This window comes from Aythya ferina, assembly GCF_964211825.1.
Source record: "Aythya ferina genome assembly, chromosome: 8".
NCBI classification, from domain to species: domain Eukaryota; kingdom Metazoa; phylum Chordata; class Aves; order Anseriformes; family Anatidae; genus Aythya; species Aythya ferina.
Window position 1 is genome coordinate 31106796 of NC_140304.1, and position 22275 is coordinate 31129070.

Consider the following 22275-nt stretch of genomic DNA (forward strand, 5'->3'; position numbering starts at 1 on the left):
AACGTCTGAGGAGCACCTCCCCAAGTCGCTGCTGAAGCACAGATCCTGCAGCAGCCGCTTCCCTCTTGTTAAAACAAACAAATAAAGCAGCGAGCCGGGCTCTCTCCTGAGGCGAGCACCGGCCCCCGCGCAGCGCTCCCCCCTCACGCTCTCCCCGCGCCCCGCCGCTGACAGGACGCGGGCCCCGCCCCCCTGCCCGGCTCCGGGCCCAGCTGCGCATGCGCGGGCCTGGGCGCATGCGCGCTGCGGCGCCCCTCTCCTTTTCCCCGCCTCGCGCGCCCGGCGGCCTCGTCGAACACGGAAGCGCGCGCGCGCGCGGTGCGGCCGTTGGGTCCTGTGAGGGGGCGCGCGCCGGGGAGGGGCGGGGCACGGTGTATGGGGGGTAGAGAGGCGCGGGCGCTGCCCGCTGCCTCAGGGCGGGCGGGGGGCGCTGAGGGGAGGGTGTCGCTGTGGTGTGCTCCGTGTGGTGTGCCCCTCGTGTGCCCGGTGTGCCCGGTGTGCCCGGTGTGCCCCGTGGGGTGTTCCTGGTGTGCCCCATGTGCCCCCTGGGTCCTGCCAGCGGTTACCTGAGGGAAATAAGGTCCCCCCCCGGTCCCCTCAGGCACAGGTGTAGCGCAGGGCGGTGCGCCCCTGCGCTCTGCTGCCGAGCCTGGAGCTGTTTCTTCGTCTTTTTCTTCTTTTCTAACCCAGAGCGAAATAGTTTTGGTGTTCTGGGTCGAGTTTTTGCGTTTTCTGTTCTTAGTGGCTTTGGCATGGGGTAACATCGGCGTTTTCCTGTTACTTTGTCCCACGGTTGCATGTGGCAGATGTAGCAACATTTATGTAACTTTTTGCATAACTTTAAACCAGAAGGGAATCCCATCTACGCTTTCCGTAACTCAGCTGTGCTGTGTTTAGTCCAAAAATTAAGTGATGTTGACCAAATACCAGGGCATTCATTCACTACTATAAACTGCATGCACCTCAACATTTCTTTGAAAACATTTTTCTTTCCAAATACTTTTTTTTTTTTTCCAAATACAAGTTCACGAGCTACTAAAGATACTTAACAACTTCATGTTGAAAAGTGCTGTTTGCGTAACAAATTTGGTGGCGCTCATTAGGATGAAGCCTATGTATGTTTCTAGAAACTTTGTCAGATGCTTGGTCAGTTTATAGCTCAGAACCGGGAGAAATCATTGCTACTGCCATTAAATGCCTAAGAAACAAACCCAGACAGTGTCATAGCAATGTTTCTGGTATTTTTTTTTTTTCAGGTACCTTTGGGCTTCTTACAAAGACCAGCAATGGAGAAGTGGAGCTTAATGACAGTTACTGTTTTACTGGCCCTTACCATACGCTGGACTGTATCACTTAGTTCTTACTCAGGTAATACTTGTTTGTGGCCTGTAAAATAACCACACAAAAGTGAACTGTGGAGCTTGTGTTAAATTAAAGTAAACTTGCATGTAAAATCATGCAAGTAGGAAGTGGTATGTTACTTCAAGTGTTGTTGTGCTTTAGGGCCTATTTCCCTAAGGTTTGTATAGTACCTTGTTCTTATTTTTCTTGAGCATTCAATGTTAAATTTCACAGCCATTTGGTACAAAATGCTGAAAAAAAATACGACTTAGGGGTGGAGGCAGGGTCAGTAATGTTTTAAGAGTAGCAAGAGAACAGCTGGCTGTAGCTGCAGTGTTACCACAGTCCTGTCATATATTTGTTTAATCTTATCCTTAAGTTCTGTAGCAGATTTAACCTTAAATTATTTTTAGATAAGACTGTACTGTTGGTAATGAAGATGGCACAACGGTGACATGGAGTGAGTGATTATGTTGTGCCCCGTAGCTGGACTTGCTTCAGATTGTTTACAGCACGAACGGGAGCTATATTCTTTTAATAGATGAGTATTTCTCCTCCCCATCTCCTAATACTTGCAAAGAACTACCAAATTTTTTTTCAAACCTCTCAGTGGTAGTGCTACACTTAGCACAGACTTGCACAAAGCTTGCTCTCTGTGGATTTTTTTTTTCTAATGCACTGTTACATTCAATCTCCATCAGCTAAAAGAATCATAAGCTCAGTCAAATTCAGCTTTTTTTTTTTTTTTTTTTTTTTTTTTAAAGGCAATTGGGATCTTCATCCCCTGTGCAGCTGGAGCAGTTCAGTACTGTTCTAAGGATTTTTAAAGTGGTAACTCCTGGGTTTTATTTACATGAAGTAGTTTGCTTGAAGATAAATTGCACGCGTACCTTCTTAAATAGTTATTTTTAGTTCGCTTCCTGAAAATGCCATCATAAAAGATCCGTTCTACCAATAGCTGAGGCTCTCTTCTACCCACCCACATACAGAAAAACAGCCTCTCTTTTGCCAAAAGAGAGTAAATTTTTGCGCTGCACGTATTTACATTTACATTGCGAACTATTTTTTTTAAGCTGATAAACTTCAAACCAGTCCAGATTCTGAAAGAGTCTTAAAATAAAGCCTGAACTAAAATGTTTTTTTTTTTTTTTTCGTGTGCACGCACACTTCTTTCACACGCTTGTTTCATACAGAACAACCATATAACTTCTTTTGGAACAGGGAGAACAAAGTCTGATCCAATTGAACAAATTATTAAGGCTTTCAGCTCTAGCTGTCTGGAGAAAAAAAAAAAAAAGACAAATCTGAATGTTAGAGTTGTCAAATGCAGAAGTACATCAGAACCTTCCCCCTGCCCGATTTGATTTCCTTCAGATGTAATAAATCTTTAATTACAGGGACAAGAAAAAAATTGGTCAGGCAGCGTTTAAACGGACACGGTCCCTTTTTGCTTTCACGGCTGTTCAGCGCAGTATAATTGAGCAAAGGATCAGAAGTAGTCATCGCTCTCCGACGCAGGCTCTGGTAGAAATGCTGATTCAGCATACTCTGAAACCATGTGTGGCATGGATGGCCAGATGTGAGGACGTTAATTCTGCCCTAATTTACTGTATAGGGTTGGATTCCTGTATCATTTCCCTTCTGTTGTTGCTTGCCATCTAGCATGTTTTAGGATCTGTCTCTAGAATTAACGTCACGACGGGGATAACCAAAAATTCTATGGTTCTATTCTATGATTCTAAAACAGAACACGAATACCTGGCTTTGCAAGGTTACTAATTGTGATGACCTTAGACTAGTTGGTCTTGCCTCATTATTGAGGAAAAACTAGGCTTCGTAGATCTGAGTTTTTTATTACGCGTTACAAAGCTCCTGCTAAATGAGTAGAAGCTAAATACCTGTGTTGAAAGGCAGCTTCAGACCTTTAAAAATTTGTTTCCTGTTAATACTGAAACTGATTGAGACAACTGTAAATTTAGAGCATTTGTGACACCTTTAAAAAAAATCAATTTTTTATTAATTCTGAATTATTTTGTCTACATACTTGATGCATGCTGCAGAAGGGAGCAAAATACCAGTTCTCAAACTAACTGAAGTGTGTCAATCTCTGTATTTGGCTTCTAGAAATGGAACTTTTGGATTAAGATTTCACTTTATCATTCAGAAGTCAATTTCTTTTGTTCTTCTATTTTATTTTATTTTTTTTTGAGAAGGGATAAAGCTGAAATAAAATCTCTGTGTGTGTATGGTACCCCTGGATAACGCCTTCTTGTATTTCAGCAGTGCTATGACAGGTTTCTTTGTTCCACTTGATTTTTAGCTATAGAATGGACCCTGATAAAACTCCTATTCTCCAGTGACCTCAGTTATTTGGGAAACTTTTAGTTAAATGTTGTATGCTGTGAAGATAATCCGTTCTTCCACCTAGCCAGGAATAAATTAGTGGAGGTAATCTACTCTCTCTACTACTCAGGAATAAATAGTAGATATTGGAGCTTGTGTGTCTCCCGCAAACATAGATCACAGGGAAAAAATTATAGATGGCTTCCCTGTATTTTAAGGAAACTCTTAAATCTCTGTCTCTTTAGCGTCAATATTTTACTGGAAGCACTATCAGTCCAGTTTCTGTTCTCAATAAGCACAGGTTAATAGAAGTAAATAAACTCTGTGATGAAGATGCTTAACAAACTGCCTCTATCGGAGTTCGGTTTATGTTAAGGAATTGTTTTTGAGTAGACATCCGAAGTATTTGTATTGATAAAGCTTTTTTCCATTGAGAAAAGAAAAAAAAAATTTAGTTTTCTGAGAGACTTGTGTATGCATGTGTGGAAAAGTGTCCTTTAAGATAATTCCCTTTGCAAACTGCTACATAACAATCACTCAGTTTAAAAAAAAAAAAAAAAAAGTGAGAGAGAATTCCTGTAAACTCAAATGGAGCAGTTATTATTTAGAAGGTTTTGTAGATCACAAGATTTTTTTTTCTTCTTCTGAACCTATTCTGTGTACCAGACAGCCTGTTTTAGGAAATGGCTTGTGCTAACTCTATTAAGAGTCACGGGGAGAGGGACAGAATATGCCGTGTTCTTGCTAGAGTGGCAGAGCAGGCAGCAGAGGAAAGGGAGAGGAGCTGGGGGCTTGTGGCAGGTGCTAGTTCTAAGCAAATTTAAAAATAAGCCTGGTTGTTAATTACAATAGCGAGGTACCACATGACACGGCTGCAGTGCAAGTGGAAATATTGTCAATTATTGTTTACTGAAAGAGCAGAGTTTGTTCAAAATCAGCGTGAGATGCCTATTATGTATGTTTTCTTATTTCAGAGAATGTGCCACATTTTTCATCTTTACTTGGTAATGATTTTTTTTTTTTTTGTCAGATGAGGAAGCCATTCTTCACAGTGGAATATCTTGATAAATGCTTATCACAGAAATATCCAGAAAGCCAAAAGAATGTCTAACACTTTTTAACTGTTAGACAGCATAGCAGATGAGGTCTCTGTTTCATTCCCAAACATAATAGAAGAATGGAGAATAAAATTAGTGTTATGTAATTATGCAAATAAATATCTTGAGGAAAAGCAACTTGTTTAAACAGAATACATTAATGAATATCGTAACCTCTTTTTTAGGTGCAGGAAAACCACCTATGTATGGGGACTATGAAGCCCAGAGACACTGGCAAGAAGTTACTTACAATTTACCCATCAGACAGTGGTAAGTAGTGCTGTTGTGGTTCAGGTTACAAAGGGGTAAATGTAATGAAACTTTGTGTCATGCCTTACTTAAATATACATTTGTCTGAGATCTCTGCAACATCTTTTACTGTTCCCAGAACTATTCTAAAAATCCTTTTGTGGTGATACAATATCATCCTGTACTTAGAGTGAAATACTTTTTTCTTCACAAAATAAACGTGCTAAAATTTGGAATTTGACTTGCTAGGTATTAGCTAGTACAATGGGACGTTCTGGCTGGTAGGTAACTGTGTTGTTGTGAAGTTCCAACTTTGTTTGGAATTGACTGGAAAGATCAAGAAGCAATTTTTAAGCAAGCTTATGTGAGAGAAGGTTTGTTACTCAGTTTCAGAAGAAATCAGTTTGTCTTCCCGAGTGTCAACCAGTTCTCTGCTGCACAGAAGCTCTCATGATTATCGGCACTGACGAAACCACAGCTCTGCTCATCTCACTGAAGCTGAAAGGCAGGGGCCTGCCAGTAAGCGTAGAGGCTTGAATTCTTGTGCTGGAGGCACAGTTTGTTTTTTACACCCATGAATTCTTTGTTCACACCTGTGTTCTTTATATAGATTTTAAACTGGGGGTGCTTGGAATATAGATGTAAGGATAATGAAAGTATTTCTACAGATCACTTAGAACAGTAGGAAAATTATTCCCAATATCTTTACTTTTATATTACTTGTAATGTTCCTTAGAACTTGCATGGAACAGTAAAATTTTAGTCGTATATATGCTACAATGCAACCCAGAACAAATTGAAACTCTGGCTAATCCTTCAGCAGGTATAGTTATGTTCTGTTTGTGGAGTCTTTTTTTTTTTTTTTTTTTCCCCTCAGTTCTCTGTAGGGGAACAGATGTACTTTAGAGTAGAAGAAAATATTAATTCAACTATTTCTGTAAATATGTGGGGCCAATCCTGAAAGTTTGGCACTGTGTGGAACTTTGCAGATGACTCTACGGGATGATCTGAAGTCACAATATAGTGTCTGTATTACCATTTTGTTTCACTCTTTCTGGGATGTCTAAACCTCTCGTTGTGCCAGAGGTGGGATAATGGAGAGCTGACGTAATAATAGAGTTGGCAGCTTCGATCCCCTCTGCTACGCAGAACTGTATGTACCTAAAATTAAGAGTTATAGCAGTCATTATTTCTAGGAATTCCCAGGGGTCAGATGAAACTGTACTGCAGGCTGTGCTTAGCCTATGGGCTGCCAGTTGGGCTTCTCGGTCTTGTTGTATTAGCTCTTCGTTTTATTTATAACAGGAGTTCTTCAGATTGGGTCTGCTTTGGGAATTGAATCTCCGCTGAGGTCGTACTTGGTTTGGGGAGTTTGGAAAGAAACATTTCAGCTGACATAGGAGGGATTACTTGGTAGAGTGCTGAGATCTCTTTCGCCTCCTGTGTTATACAGATTTGCAATATCAAAAGATGTTATACTCTGGTACTTAGAGACAGCGTTCAGGTCTGAAGCTGAGATTCTAACTGCTTCCAGTGTTATTTGTTTAGTGCTTAGAAAAGCTGCCTAGGCAGCAAGCACATGTTCTGTGGATTTGTCGAGGTAAATGTAGAGAGCAGTTTTCTTGTGAGGACGTAGTCCTGGAAGATCTCTGGATCTCCTGATCTTTTTCACAGACTTTTTGTTGTTAAACAGCTCTGTGTAGGTAATACAGCTGCACATCCCATGCATGGTTTCATTGACCTGAAAAAAAGACTTTTTTTTTTTTTTTTAAATGCTGGAGTAAACAACAATATGGTTGGTACTTAGTTTCTTTATGTGAGTTTTCTCTGAACTAGAGGCCAGAATTTAAGTAGTTCTAGTATATTTTTTTAGTCTTGTAGAGGATGTATCAAAAGACATCCTTTCTTCTTATACTGCTAATTAGAACTGTGAAGGCTTTTTTGTTAAGTATTACTGGTTTTCTTGGAGCTACAAGTATATGGAAGGTAAAATAAAATAATAAACACCCCACAACATAACTGGAAAGCTTTCTACGAAGTTGCAGACTATTAAAATCCATGTGAAAAATCTGAATTGCCTTGGCACGAGCAATGTTGAATGGTAGGATAAGACGCGGAGATGTAGCTCAAAGAACTGTGATTTATCATGAGTTCATAAGGTACTTCAGACAGCTCATAAGGAATTCAAGAAACATCATTTACAATAATAAATGTCAAAAATTCACCACATTTGAAGGGAGAAACTGGAAAAGCCAAGAGTGTGCCCCTTGGCGGTAGAATAGACTAGTCAGTCTTTTTCACTGTGGTGTAACGGATCTGACGCCTTCTTTTTGTAAGTTTTGTTTTCCTTGGATAAAGCCTTCTGTTCCTCCTTTGGAGGTGACTTAATTCTAACTGCTGCCAGCCTTCTGTAGAAATACACACACGATGGAATTACAAATGGGAAAATCCTTCTCCTTTGTCTCTCGCATCCTCCTGAGTTTTCTTCTGAGGTAGAAAAGGTAAAGGGGTTGTGGCTGACATAACTGGTGGAGATTCATGACTTGTGTTGGCAGTTCAGGAGGCATAACTCTGATAACTTGGAGCTTCTAAGAAACTTTTTTAGCCCCCTACATTGCTTTTTATTTGTCTGTGTAATACCTTTACATCACCTTTTTTTCGCTTCTGTTTAGTTGCTTTTCAGCAGCATAACTTCCATTGATATTTTTTCAAAACTTTTGTGTTAGGATCTTTTGAACAGCAGCAGTCCACAGCTTGGTAAACTACAGTGTAAAAGAGTGACAGGTAAATTTTAACTATACAGGAATCATTGTTGCTTATTAAATATACCTTCCAAGTCCAGAAAAAAAGGAGTCTAGGATGATTATAAGGAAAATAACTAGTGAATCCCCATTCTTTTGAAATTTCAATTTAACTACTTTATTTCTATTTCCTTATTGGCAAATTGAGTGCTGTCTTCTGGGGTAATTGACAGACATTAAAAATGTAGGTTTTGTTTGTAGATGGAGGTGAGGACTTCTGAAGCTTTCCGCATAAATATCTAGAGTTATTGTAGATACTGGTTTTGTGCAGGCTCTGTATTAATCTCTGGATTTTTATCAAATGTGGTTCTCATGAAGTATTTTTTCCCCTTTCAGGTAAGTTCTAACAGTTGTTGTTTTTTTTTTTTTTTTTTTAAATCATCTATTCTGCAAATACAAGTGAGTATATTCTGAATACCTTTTGCTTTTGTTATGTTGCTTGAGGTTTTTTTTTTGTGTGTGTGTGTAAAGTAAAATAAGGCAGGTAAAGAAGTCGCAAACTTCCTTTTGAATTTTGAGTACATTGGTAAAAATATTTGGTTTACTGTTCAGCCTTTTCCTTGGGCCAAAACAAAGCTGGAAAGGTAGATTCTTCAATATATTTATGCATGTATATGTATTTTTTTCTCAGGTACTTCAATACGAGTGATAACAACCTCCTGTACTGGGGCCTTGATTATCCACCTCTTACTGCCTACCACAGCTTTTTGTGTGCTTACATGTAAGTTCATTGTTTGAAGTATTTACTACTGGGAGGAACAGAAAACACCAAATTGACATATTTTTTTCCTGCCTGAGGAGAGAAACTAAGAGCTAAAAATCACTGATCTGATGAAATTGAAAGTATTGTTTGCTACTTTAAAGCTAGGGAAATAAATTTTGAGTATCCCTGTCACTTAAAACTAATACTACTATTTTTCTGCTTCATATTTACTGTAAGGGGGACTGAAGGGTTAAATTATTCTGCTAGGTCCTTAAATTTTAGCAGATTTATCTGTGACTTAGCTTTTAGTTTTTCACGTAAGTCACTGCTGGATCAGCGAAAAAAAAAAAAGTGTCGTAGGAATTGAGTGCGCTGCATGGGAAACTTCTCTTGTATTGGGAGCCTGAGTGACATTTGATGACTGGATATCATGTAAATAGAATTCTGTTATTGGAATACTTTTTCCACAAGAGCTTTACTGCTATTGGAATGAGACTTATGGAATAAGAATGTAGGTTAAAGTGCACAGGCACAGTTATGTGGGGCATCTATGTGAACTGTAAATGGTTTATATTTAATACTTAAGCATGAGAAGTATTTACAATTGTTTTTTTAAAAGTCAGTGGAACTGGACTGAAGGTAGTTATCTTGTCCCAATAAATGCTGTGTTCTGTTTTCTCAAACGTTTTTATTAATTGTGAATTAGCAGCTGAATTCTATAGTATAAGCAGGTCTAGAAGTGAGGAAAGCCTTTCATTGATCATTATTGCTCTTTGAAATATTTCTCCTCATTCATCTTAATTCTTGGAATATGCTCCTGTGCATGTCATCTTTATTGCTGAAAGGAGTGTAAAGGGAAATGAGAACTGTCTCACATTTTGATGTGCCTGTACTTTGTTTTACAGTGCAAAGTTAATAAATCCTGATTGGATTGCTCTCCACACTTCTCAGGGGTATGAGAGTCAGCTGCATAAGTTATTTATGCGTACAACAGGTAGGAAAAATATTTCTTAGGAAGATTACACAGATTTGTCTGGTTTACTAATCTAGTATGTTTCATTTCATGCATCTTCTCTGTCTTCACCAATTTCTGATCGGTTGGGTGGCTTGGCCAGGTCCATGTGTTACAGACCAACCTCCTCTGTTCTCTTGCTGTCACTTGTGAAGCTGATAGTGTTAAATGTGCAGAGAAGTTTTCAACCAAGCCAAATCAGTAAAAACTCTAAAACAAGGCTACTTTTTTGGTAGCCTACAACCATTTTTTAAAATTTTCTTTTCCCTTTCACTCCAATGGATATGTTTTTTACTTTCAATTTAGCTTTTTTATTTATGGTAAAAATATTTCACACATAGACTAGCCTTCACTGAAGGATCCTTACTGTGAGCTTTATACCTTACCTGAAAAAGGGACATATTCAATATTTTAAAGATGTCATTTTTTTTAATGGCTGCTACTTTCTGGAAATAAACCTGAGTTAACAAAAAGTAAAAATGTATTTTATTGCTTCTATACTAAGTCTCATTTTCTTGTGGTCACTCTTCCAGCCATTTGATTATTTTGAACTGCCTCTACAAAAGAAAAGGGTAAAAAACAAGTGCTAAAAACATGTAAATAACTTAATTCATTAGCTGTTAAAGTAGGACAACAAACAATGTATCCAGTGAAATTCTGCTCTCTGTGCAATGGCAGATGCCAAGTTATCTTGTTACTGTTTTCTTTCATTTTAAATCTCTCTTTTGCCTCATGTAACAGGATAGAGTTCCACAAATGCTTCCTGATAACAGTGGCAGGATTTGTTGTTCATCAGTAGCTTTTTTTCTATACTTCCCAAACCTCTCTGGTCTCTTATAATTGATTGAAATGAAACAAAAAAATCTCTAGAACTTAATTATCCTTGAAATGGTCTTTATTAATTTTGAAGTCAACTCACTTGACAAGCCACTGATGGATTTGGAGGAATGATAAACACTTTTTAAACAATAACCATTAAAATAACGCATTAAAATAATTCAGAATGTTCAGTGTCAGCTGTTGGTGTTACACCTTTATAAAGCATCAGTGTATTTGTTTTGCTAATGCCTAGGCCATATTTGTTTAATTGTGGCTTAAGCTTACAAAATGATCATTATACTGAATAACTGATTTCTTTAAACATTTTCTTCCAAAGTCCATGACCAAAAAAGCTATGGATATTTATCTTGTGATAACAGCACACTTTCTGAAATCTGTTTATAGAAATAATCTGAGACTTTCCACAAGCTATTAAGGCAATGCTCAAGAAGAATTCACCCGGTGGTTTAAGCGCAAGCAGGATCTGACATAGCTGTAGGCAGGTGAACCTGCTGGCTCTTGTTTTCTCACTGACCCTCTTACGTGTATGTGCTATGGACAGATGATCAAACCCAAATAATTTTAGTCTATTTAACCACATCACTGGTAATTCCCACAAAAATATGTTGGAAATTGATTATAACTTAGAACTTGCTAATTATTTGTGCCTTTGAACTATACATTCTGTTGAAAAGAAAAAAAAAAAATCAAAACCTTGCATGGATCTTCTCATAGCTGATTTCTTTTGAGAATTAAGAATGCCTCTCTCATTTTGGCATGTGAGGAACTAGTGTACGCTCTGTTATTGACTGAGGCTGTGCCAGAAGTCAAAACAGCTGAACACATGGAAGCAGCAGCTTTTGGACATCAGAAATGATAGCGTTAGAAACATTGACGAGATCAAATTCTGTAGACCTATTTCTTTTTGTCCTTTAAAGTGAAACTACCTAGTTTATTCTAACAAAGGACTTTCTGATATTTTTAATGTTTATTTGCCTTTATTTTTCCTTTGTCTGCCCCAGAATTAACTGGGGAAAAAATAGCTTCGTTGTAACTGCTAAACCTGAGCTATCTTTTAAAATAATGGTACCTACGGTAACATAACATAAGACAATGGAAAAGTGTATTCAGCTGAAACTGTGACCACCTGCCTTTTGAACTTTGGTTGCGGTGATTGACTAAAATGAAGATTTCATGTCAAGATACAGCTGCAAAGCCCACGTTCAACAGAGAGGCAAAAAGTTATCCAACACTGTAGTTATCTGAGTTTTTACACAAAGCACAACCAAGATGTGGAGTGTTAGGAGGCTAAAACTGTAAGCAAAAATTTTCAATTCAAATAAAAAAAAAATAATAAATATGCAGCACAAATTGCACTAAGAGGTGTGTGGGAGATTTCTAATATAAAGGTGGTCTTTGTTTTTCAGTGTTTGTTGCTGATTTGCTGATTTATATTCCGGCAGTTATTTTATATTGTTGTTCCTTAAAGGAAACATCTACTAAAAAGCAGGTGAGTATCTGATGTGTGTGCAATTAAAAAGCAAAAGCGATAAAACCCATACTGTTAAAACAGTAGAAATTTAACAGGATATGAGTTAATTAATGTATAGAACATCGTGATGGCTTCAGTTGACGTAAAACTGATGATGATCACTGTATGTTATATGAAAGACTTCTCAGGCAAAAAAAAAAAGCCATTAACTTATTTTACAGCAATTATTTTAATGTCTTCAATAACAGGATGCACTGAAGTTTAGTAGCCATGAACTCCTGAATTGTATTTCTTTCTGAATTTATTACTTGGGTAGTAAAAGCAAGATTTGTGATGTGACATGGGGGAATCTAGGAGCTGCTCTGTCTCATGCACTCCTTATGGTAGAACAAATACTCTTCTGGGGTACTAAGTCTTCTGATTTTTTTGGGGTGTTTTTGAAGTTTAAGATGGGTGTGGGTGATCTTTGAGCTGGTTGGTGAAGGGTAGGCTCATCTTCAGTATTTTCTTATCTATTTTTATTCCTTAAAATGTTACTGACGGAAGATTAATTGGAGAGGATGCATGATGGAGGGGCATTTTTTTCTGTTGGAGAAATAGTATAAGTTCCCATGTCTGATGTTTAATTTACAAATAATTATTTTTCCCTCTCTGTTTTGATCCTTCCAGGTTTCCAGCGCTCTCTGTATACTGCTTTACCCAGGTCTCATTCTGATTGACCATGGACACTTCCAGTATCCTTGTTTTGCTGTGCAATGAAAGGAATTTCCATTTATGAAGTAACACTCTTCCTTGTTACTTGCCTTTAGCTGGGGGAAGGTTACCTTTGTACATGAAGGCATCTGAGGGGCTTCTGCCTACCCCGAAGCAGAAGTGTTAGAGAAAACCGTAAAGTCTAGAATATATGGGAGATAAAGAGCTGCTATTGGGACAAATCAATCCAAACATGAATAGCATTCTTTCTGCGCCTCCAGCTCATATTTCTGTCAGTCACTTTATTGCAGAAGACGTCAACGGTAGTACAATAGTGAAAAGAGTAATGGCTTGTGCTCCTGTGATTTGTGTTTGGAGAAGGAGTCACCTGAGATCTTTTTGAGATGGCAGAGGAGTGTGTCAAGCAGAGTAGTGTAAAATGTTCATTTCTGTAGAATGTGCCGTTCTGTCTTGTCTGTGCAATTACTTGAGATTGGATTCACTTCACTTAATGCCTAGCCAGTTAAAAGTTAGGCATCTAATACAAGCTGTGTCGTTGGAGCTAACTGTAGTCAATGTTGGTGGTAGACACCTTCACAGGTGGGTCTTTTTTTTAATAAAATCTCTGTTCTTACATTTACTCTGCACATCAGCAAGTAAATGCTGTTAGTTGGCTATTCCAGGCAGTGCTGCTCGGTGCCACGTAGCAGGGGGACGTGATCTCGGAGCTGATAAACATGGACACTTAAATATTTCAAGGGGATATTAAATCTCAGCATCTACTAAATCAAGTTTTGATTACCCAATAACTTCCTAATTTGTGTTTTTCTTCCAAGAAAGTGCTTGGTGAACTTTGGAAGTCAACGTGTCTTAGAAAGCAGCTTTGGAAGGGGAAAAAAAAAATCATAATGCTATTGGATATTGGAGTTACAGTGCAGGAATTCTGAAATTCTATTTTTGGCCTCACCCTTTAAAGAGAGAGGTCGGCTGGAGCCATCATTTACAAGAAGAGGGCTGGGACTGAACGTAGTTCATCTTAGATGAGAGAAGCTGGTGAGACAGTAGAAGGCTGAGGGTCAGGCTTTTGATTTGTAAGAGAGATACAAAGAGGAGAGTGATAATCTGTTGGGTTTTTGTGTGTGTGTGTGCGTGTTATGGTGGATAGGACAATAAATGTTCCTAAAGTAACCTAGGGAATATTTGGTTTTCAAATACACAGAAAAATATTTTAAACCTTAATTGCAATGACGTGCTGGCATAGGTTGTCTGTGGAAGTTGTGGAATCTCCCGTGTCAAATTCGTTAAGGCAAGGTTCAGCAAACGTTGTGTAGGTACTGCCCAGGCGCAGCAGACCCTGTTGAAGGGCACAAACGTACTGTGCAGTCTCTGCCAGCCCGGTGACTCCTGTGTGAATAACTTTACTGTCTGTGACCAACTCCCAGAAGTCAAAAGATTTACTTTGCTGCTGCTGCACATCTCTTGAAGATCATAGCCTTGCGGTTTAACAACGCGTTGATGTGAAATTGATGCGATCTCAAGTGTATGTGGTGATCTTGCGTGGGAAATTTGAGTGGGTTGAAAACAACAGTCTGAATGTGTTGTCACAGCTACTTATATTGACAAAAGGAAAACAAAATATTTTGAAATTTCTGAGGATACAAGCGTTCTGTTGTTTCTCTCCTTGTGTAACAACAATAGCAAATGACAAAGCGAATCTTTTGTTGCATTTTAATAGTATCTTTGTCTTTTCAAACTTCACTGAACTAGGGAACCTGTTTTCAAAGTCTGAAGGAAATGATGTTGCTTTCAGTGGCTATTATTTGTTGTGTGTACAGTATTAGCAACTACGGGGTCTGGTCATGGATGTATTGCAAGTGGAATATAATCTCAAAAAAAAAAAAACACAACACAATCTTTGAACTAAAAAATACACAGTTCAAATACTGTCGTTTGAAAAACAAACAAAAAAGGGGTTACTCTGCACCTTACTAGGTTCTCTCACTAGTTTAGATCAAAGCTTGGTTGACTGACCATATGTTACATGTATAATTAACACAAATGCAGTATCTGTTCTCATTTTTTGTCTATGCAAGCTTTCAAGCCTGAAAAATCGGCTTTAAATAGAAGTAAAATTATTTATCCGAAGAAAATAGTCACAACTATCAATGTATTTTTAAAACAAACTTGGAAATACTTACTTTGCATGCTCCTTTACACTTGTACCTCAGGGCGTTTGTTACTAATTCCAGTACTAAGCTGTATCTCTTGTCCTTAACATTAAAAAAACATATACAACTCAGTGAGCCTCGGCTTTGCCTTGTGGGGTGTACTTTGGTTGTCTTATGACTGGGACCTTTTAGGGTCAGTGGCGTTTTGCTTGGCCTTAAATTATAAGCAAATGGAACTCTACCATTCTCTGCCCTTCTTTTGCTATTTACTTGGAAAATGCTTCAAGAAGGGACTGAAAGGAAAGGGGTAAGTGGCTTTAAATCATTTTATCTTGTTCAAGAACACACCCACACAGCCTGGCATTGAGTGTGATTCTCCTTATTTGCATGTTCTCATTTCTGAATTAATTTCTAGTGCAAGATACTTGCTTTGTCACAGTGCACTCCTCTCTTGTAGAAAGAGCATTTCTTGTTGAGATCTACATTAAGTGTTTCCACTGCAAAGATAGCAAAATCTATTACGGTGTCTTTTTCTCAGCACTATTCATTCTGTCCACTAAATTAAATGTGGGCTGTGACGGGCAGTTAGGTTAGATGGGCAGCAGTAGCTCTGTGTTGTTCTCACTAATCAGGGAATGATGAACTTTTTCTGTGGTACTGGTAGCCCTTTTCGTTCAGACTTCTTACCTTCAGTTCTTTTTTTTTTTTTAAAAAAAAAAAGATTTAGGTTCGCTGTGATTTGTTAAGAGTAGCTGGATTTATCTTCTCTGATGGAAGCTGTTCTCTTTATTGCAGGTTGGTATTGTTAACTAAAATAGCAGGGACAGTGGTGGCCTCCTTTGCTGTGTGCTGGCTCCCGTTCTGTACCGACATGGAACAAATGATGCAAGTACTCAGAAGACTCTTTCCCATTGACCGAGGCTTGTTTGAGGCATGCATGTTTTCTTCTCCCCCGCCCTGCTGTAAATGTTCTGTATTCTTAGATCCCTTGAGAAACCTTCATCATGACCTTTAGGGATTTCATGTGGGAGACACACCACAGAACCAGTAATTTGAGATGGCTTCTTCAGCAGTCATTTCTTGCCAGTTATTTAATCCAGTATTTAACCCCAGCTCAGCTGGCATCTTCCAGAATATTATCTGAGTAGACAACACTTATCCCATCATCAAACCCATACCTCAATCCATACATTTTTCCATTGACATAGATTCCATAGTAATTGACAGTGTCAGAAGATAAAACCTTAAAAGTTAATAGATTCGGTCTCTATCTCTGCTTGTGCTCAGCTTTTTTTGACATGTTTAATTATATAAAAAAGCATTTTGGGTGCAGACTAGTTCTTCCTTATCGACCTAGCTTGTATTTTCAGTGCAAGTTTCCTCAGTATGTTCCAAGTCTTAGGCAGTTCTGCTTTTACCTTTCCTCAGGCTGCTGACATTTGCATATTGCAAGGTGCTGAGTACTGCGGCCTAAGTACAGTAAAGCAATTACTCGCTTACCTCACTGATAAAACAAAGGGTGCTCATTTCCAAAGTAGCAGTGATTTGTAGGTGTTTTGCTTAGTCAGGCATGAATCTCAGTATCACACTTTTAAAGGCAAATTCTCGACTTCAAGTACAACCACTGAAATGTAACTTCAAATTTTCAATTATTGATGTCGCAGGGATTTAAGCAAATACATGTTTTGATTAATCTTAAATTTTTTTAATTTTTTTTTTTTTTAAGAACCAAATGCACAAAAAGCCTCCCCACCTCCCTGAAAACCAATGACCCTATTCACAGAATCACAGAATCACAGAATTTCTAGGTTGGAAGAGACCTCAAGATCATCAAGTCCAACCTCTGACCTAACGCTACAGTCCCCACTAAACCATATCCCTAAGCTCTACATCTAAACGTCTTTTGCTAGTATTATAATTTACTGATTTGGATCTTTTTTAAATTTTATAAATCAATAGTTTTGGTCACCACACTTTTCATCCAGTGCGAAGCTTAAAATCTGTAAGAAACAATAACCATCGAGTCTGACAAAGCTTAAGGGTTTTAGTCTAATATTAGCCCAAATATTTTCTAAGTTGATCAGGGGAGTGACTTGCTGGATGCTAATGTAGATAAAATGAGAAATTGTCCATGTAAGCAACGCGCAGTAAATTTATACTGGGGTGCGTGTAACAGGTTCTTTGAATTGGTTCCCATTTACAGAAGCAGTAACAAATGCTGATGGTTGTAAAATCATATTAGCTATTAAGTAGGCGTCTTGTGTGTTTGCTGGTGCTGCCAAACCCTCTGTTCACTTGTAATCCTCAGCAGATTTGAAGTGCATATTCTGTATTGCTAGTGAGCATGTGAGGAAGATGGCTCAGTTGCTGGTGCTAGTAGCTTTCTTGCTGTTATGTCTACACAGCTGTGATTCAAGCAGCTGTTTAGGGATGAGTTTCATGAGCATGATAGCTGTAGTTACAAATTTAATTTTGAAAGTGATCCTAGCACAACTGCTAATGTCTTTAGACTTCTTGATTTATTAGTGGTTAACTCTGTCATTGCTAGCAAGCAGTAAGCACAGCTAAATACTTTCAGGTATGTAATGAAATGTGACAGTATATAGAATGCCTTCACATTTGAACAAAGGCTCGTGTTTTGCCATTGTTTAATCAGAGATTTCGTGGGGACAAGTGGTTTCAGAGCCTTACTCTCTCAAAACGTGTGGTTTCATGAGTTAAGGCATAGTCTCTTACACTAAAGAGCTGTTTCTCATCAGGACTTGTAGCTGAGTCTCCTGGAACTTTCCATATTTGATTGAAGATGAGAATCATTTAAATTACATCTCAGAATATGACACATACTGGCGATAGTCTTTTTGCAGTACTAGAAGAACCCAACTATTCCCACAAACTTGCTGTCACTAACATAAGCTTAAATGATGCAATTAATGACTAATTATCTGTTTGTTTTTCTTCCCCAGGATAAAGTAGCCAATATTTGGTGCAGTCTAAGTGTCCTTATAAAGATAAAGAATGTAGTATCACCTCAGACTCAGCTCAAACTCAGGTAAGACATAGCTGAAGTGCTTTAGGTAGCTTTTTGTCTGCAGGGGTTTTCACATCAGTCACTTTTGTGGAAGAATTATGGGAAGGGGCATTTAAAATCTTCAACAAATGCTTTCTTTATACTGTATTTTTCTTCCAAGTGATAAGGGTTTCCCCAAATACTGTTAGGAATACTTATGACTACAAGATTTTCTGCTTGTTTATGTAGTGACTTAAACTATGTAGTTGGTTGAGACTGAATTAAAATTCACATGCTTTCCTCTTGGAGGAATAATCCCATTTTTTAATGCTCTTAAAAATGGGAGTTCATGTTTTTTTCAAATAAGCGAACCATTCAAGTTTAGGTTTACAGCATCTGAAATAGTAATGGAAGTGCTTTATTCTTTTTTCAAAAGCACATATGTTGGCAGAGACCATTCGGTGCTGTTCTTCTGTAATTGAGTCTCCTTGAGGGATTTTGTACTTCTGAAAATTACAATTAAATTTGTAACTTTCACAGAGATTTCAAAAGTGATTGTATGATCAACGAAGTATTCACACTGTTTTTCTTGCATGTTTTTTTAGTTTTGCTGTAACATTCCTGAGCCTGCTTCCTACTTGTATAAAACTAACTGTCCAGCCATCTCTACGAGGATTTAAATTAGCTTTGGTAAGTGTGTATTTTTAATTGTTCCCTATTTTACATCCACCCTGAGTGCTGGTGTGTGACTAACCATTCTACTTGGTTTCTACAATGTGCAGAGATGTGTGTAGCGTTAAATGCTGTGTTGCTTCTGCTGAAGAGATTGGTTTAAAACTGTTTTGCTGTCAGAGATATCCAGGAGGGTCTGACTGGCCTTTTAAATCCAGACTTCTTACCTTAACCTTTTTTTAAATTAATGTTGTATTTTTATTATTTTCCTCTGGAGAGTTCTTAGAAGATTTCCTACACAACAGAACTTAATATGGAGTTGATTTTTTTTTCCTGTTTTCCCCTCTTTTTGTTTAATTTCCAAAGTGCTATTTTTTGCTTAATGTGTTGGCTGCAAAATTCAATAAAAAGGCTCAGTGGTGGACTTTGTAAGCTCATTAGTGCCTCCAAAAGAAAATGATGCTATTTTCTCAAATGTTTACGTTTGCTTAGTCTCCTTATATCTTTGAATTAATTAACATTTACATCCACGTTACTTAAAAGCAAAATCATTTTGCTTTGAAATCAAAATTGTTTGGAGCCAGTGCTAAGGTCTCAAGAGTTATAACACAGTTTTCTATTTTTCATTTTACATAAGTGGTGCTTAAGAATTGATCACAACATTACCTAAAACTAACATTTAGCCTTTCTAAGAATTGGTGCATGTCTTCCAGTGTGTTTCTGTTTGGCAGGAAAAAAAAAAGTTTGTTTCCTTTGGGGTATTGGCTGTTCATGATGACAAACAGAATTTGTCAAAAAAAATGTGTTCTCTCTGTTACCAAAGTTTGCCAATGCTACTGGACGTGAATATTGGGCGTAGTTAGTGGGGATGCTCTTGACAGTAAAGCTAAGCAAGACTGGGGACTCTTTACAGAAAGTGTTTTATGAGTAATTCTGGGTAAACTTTCAAACAATGTGGTTTTCTTTGTGTGTATAGGTGGTTACAGAAGCAGCTCAGTGTATTTGCAAATTGCACTGGAGTAAATGTAGCAGTTAATTAGAAAAATCACATCATTTAGCTCATACATTCATGCAAAGACTGTGCCAGCAGAGAAACTAGACCAGTGCTTTGCATTGCAGTCACATATGTTAATACATCTCTGATTTCTTTTCTAAGGTTAGTTGTGCGTTGTCATTTTTCCTGTTCTCCTTTCAAGTACATGAAAAATCTATTCTTCTAGTGTCAGTGTAAGTAAATTATTTTTCTGTACATATATTCTGATCTTCCTTTCCTCATCTTGTTGCATGCTGCTTTCTCACTTACAAATATATCTGATGTTAAATACTCTACACGCTTTCTTTTCTGAATAACTTGTAAATGAAAATATATAAATACAGCCATGCTGGCCTTTCCTGCGCCATTCTAAAGACAAGGTGTGCTGCCATAATCAGCAGACACATAGTCTTGTGTGTGGTTGTCTCCCCTGAGCCTGGAAGGAGTATCTGATAACGGCAGATTTGGAGGGGCAGCCCTCTTAATACTTCCTGCTCACGCCTGAAAGGAAGCCTGAACCAGTAGTTAGAAAACTGCTGTTATCTCTGCAGGCAGTTGCGTAGATGTTGCAGTATAGGTGCTCCTCAAAGCCTGCACGAAGTCTTGTTGTTGAACGGGCACTAATCAGGCTCCCCACGCGTGCTGCTGGTGTGTGCTGCGAGGGTTTGGCACTGCATCTCCAGCTGCAGACCCTCACGCCGGGCAGGATGTCCCCAGCCTTCAGAGGGGAGCAGGGGGAAGCGGGGCGCCCAGGCAGTGTACACAACACTTCAGGTGCTGCCTGGCTGGGGCTTTCTCAGCTCTTGTTAATGGTGCACGTAGCATCCACGTGAAAGGCTGAGATGACAAAGTGCTGTCACTTCTGTGTTTGTGTATCAGTTTTTCTTCTTCTACCTTTTAGACCAGTCTGCTTAATCCTAAATGAAATCCCTTTTATGGCCACGTGGTTCTTACTTGTATCAACCTTCAGGTGAGTCAGACACCATAAATGTTGTTTTTATGTTCTTCCCCGATCCTAGTAAGTATAAATTCATTCTTTTGCTACTCTTTTATACACTTCAGAATGTAACTCAATGTGCACTCACTCACTTCTGGGTAATTCTGCTTTAACAGTATGTTGCCTCTTCTTCTGAAAGACGGCCTGATGTTGGCCTACACTGTGACCATGCTGGCATTCCTGTTGGCCTGCGTGGCTTCCTTCTCAATATTTGAAAAGACCTCAGTAGAGGACCTGCAGCTGAAACCATTCTCCCTTTTCCTGAAGAGATACGTTTCGTGGTTTAAGTCATTTCCCAGGATTGTCAGGAGTCTGGTAAGTAACTTTAATTCCTCTCTTACTTGCAGCTCTTTGTGTTACTGTAATGCTTGCATAAACCAGTTTGACATCCATAACTCTGAGTAAATCCTCATACAGGCAAAGCCATGCTGTGTCAGTACAGAGGTACGCTATAATTTTTTCCTGTGATGTCATCTGTATATAGTTTGAAGAATACAGAGCACACAAGTAACGAAAGTAGCAGCTTACTCATTTGAGGTGTTAAATCAATACTAGCTAATACATCATTCTGTGTCTTACAGTTCCTGCTTTCTGTAACCCTGATGGGCGTCCTGTCTCTGATGAGTGCTACAGTGCATCCTCCACAGAGGCTGCCGGATTTATTCCCCGTATTGGTGTCCAGTATCTCTTGCTTACACTTTTTATTCTTCTTGGCGTATTTTAATATTATTATACTATGGGACTCAAAGAATAGTAGGAGTCAGAAGAAAGTCAGTTAATCTGTGAAGATCAAGGACTAAACTGTGTCAGGACAGTATTTTCAGTGAACAGTGTCTGGCCTTGCAGGTGAACTTGTGATGTAATACAATTCCTGTGATCTAATGAAAATCAGAAAACACACTCATCGTTTTGTTTAAATATGTGTAAAGGCTGTTTTAAAGGTGAAGAACTTTGAAGAAGTATTTTTATTTGGAAATGTAAGTTGGTGTGTTTTCTTCAGAATTGTAATACTTGTTGCCATTTGTAAGCCTGAAATACCCAATAAAGGACCAAATTTTGAATTAACGCTAAAATCCCTGACACTTCTAGCAAAACAGCAAGCTGTTGTGTTAGTGTTAAGCTTCTACATTTCCCAGCATAAGAAACACAAACAATTCAAGGAAATACAGGTTAAGTGCTAAATATTAAGTGGCAACTTGGAGTTGTCTTGCTGAATTGTTTTATGGCACAAACTGTCTTGTGTAGTCTGTCTCTGTCCTGCAGCGTTCTGCCATCTACCACGCCGCAGATTATCCCAGCTGCTGCACGAGGCTGTGCATCGATGTGGGAAACCCTCTGGCTGCTACAATCTTCACAAAACAGTTGGTTCTTCAGGTAACATTGCAGGGAAAAAAATTCACTGTTCACTGCTAGGTGACCTGGGCACTCAGCCACGTGCTGGAGCACATCAGGACAGCGCTGTAGCAGTGGTAGTTCACCCACAGGTGGTTTTTTAGATACTATGACGTGTTATTTTCCACAATGCCAATGCTTTCAGAATGCTGAAGAGTAGCATAAGCTGCAAAGTTAATGTTGGGTGCAGAAGCAGAGGCTGCATCATTTGGAAAGGGGAAGGCTCCTGCTCCTGGGGGGAGCTGGAGTGCTTTTGTTTTAAATCAGCAGCTATGATTTGGTTTTAACACTGTGGTGTTACGTGTCTCTCAACAAGTGTTTCTAACAAAACTGAAAAGCCCATTTCAACAGCTACTCACCAAAAACAAACAGTGAAGCTTGTATTTTTAGCACGGTTAGGTTTCACTGTTAAATACGTCAAGAACTTTTTTTTTTTTGAGGTTAGCTGGGAGACAA

General features: G+C 38.6%; 1 protein-coding gene across 1 annotated transcript; it reads left to right on the plus strand.

Annotated features, from left to right (window-relative positions):
- Positions 1-273: 273 nt before the first annotated feature.
- On the plus strand, positions 274-21500 carry ALG6 (ALG6 alpha-1,3-glucosyltransferase). The gene is made up of 15 exons (XM_084528550.1): positions 274-336; positions 1257-1368; positions 4967-5051; positions 8463-8552; positions 9440-9528; positions 11793-11875; positions 12527-12599; positions 14851-15025; positions 15514-15649; positions 17682-17767; positions 18331-18415; positions 19554-19624; positions 20332-20400; positions 20544-20742; positions 21009-21500. The coding sequence occupies exons 2-15, from the start codon at positions 1287-1289 to the stop codon at positions 21204-21206; spliced, it is 1521 nt and encodes a 506-aa protein (XP_084384676.1). The 5' UTR covers positions 274-336; positions 1257-1286; the 3' UTR covers positions 21207-21500.
- Positions 21501-22275: the final 775 nt, after the last annotated feature.

What these genes read in the sequence shown, in the direction of transcription:
- ALG6 (XM_084528550.1), top strand. Translation starts at nt 1,287, where the DNA reads ATGGAGAAGTGGAGCTTAATGACAGTTACTGTTTTACTGGCCCTTACC. An exon ending in GAGGATTTAAATTAGCTTTG is followed by an intron (nt 18,416 to 19,553) that starts GTAAGTGTGTAT and finishes TTCTTTTCTAAG; the next exon opens with GTTAGTTGTGCGTTGTCATT. An exon ending in TCTATTCTTCTAGTGTCAGT is followed by an intron (nt 19,625 to 20,331) that starts GTAAGTAAATTA and finishes TCTACCTTTTAG; the next exon opens with ACCAGTCTGCTTAATCCTAA.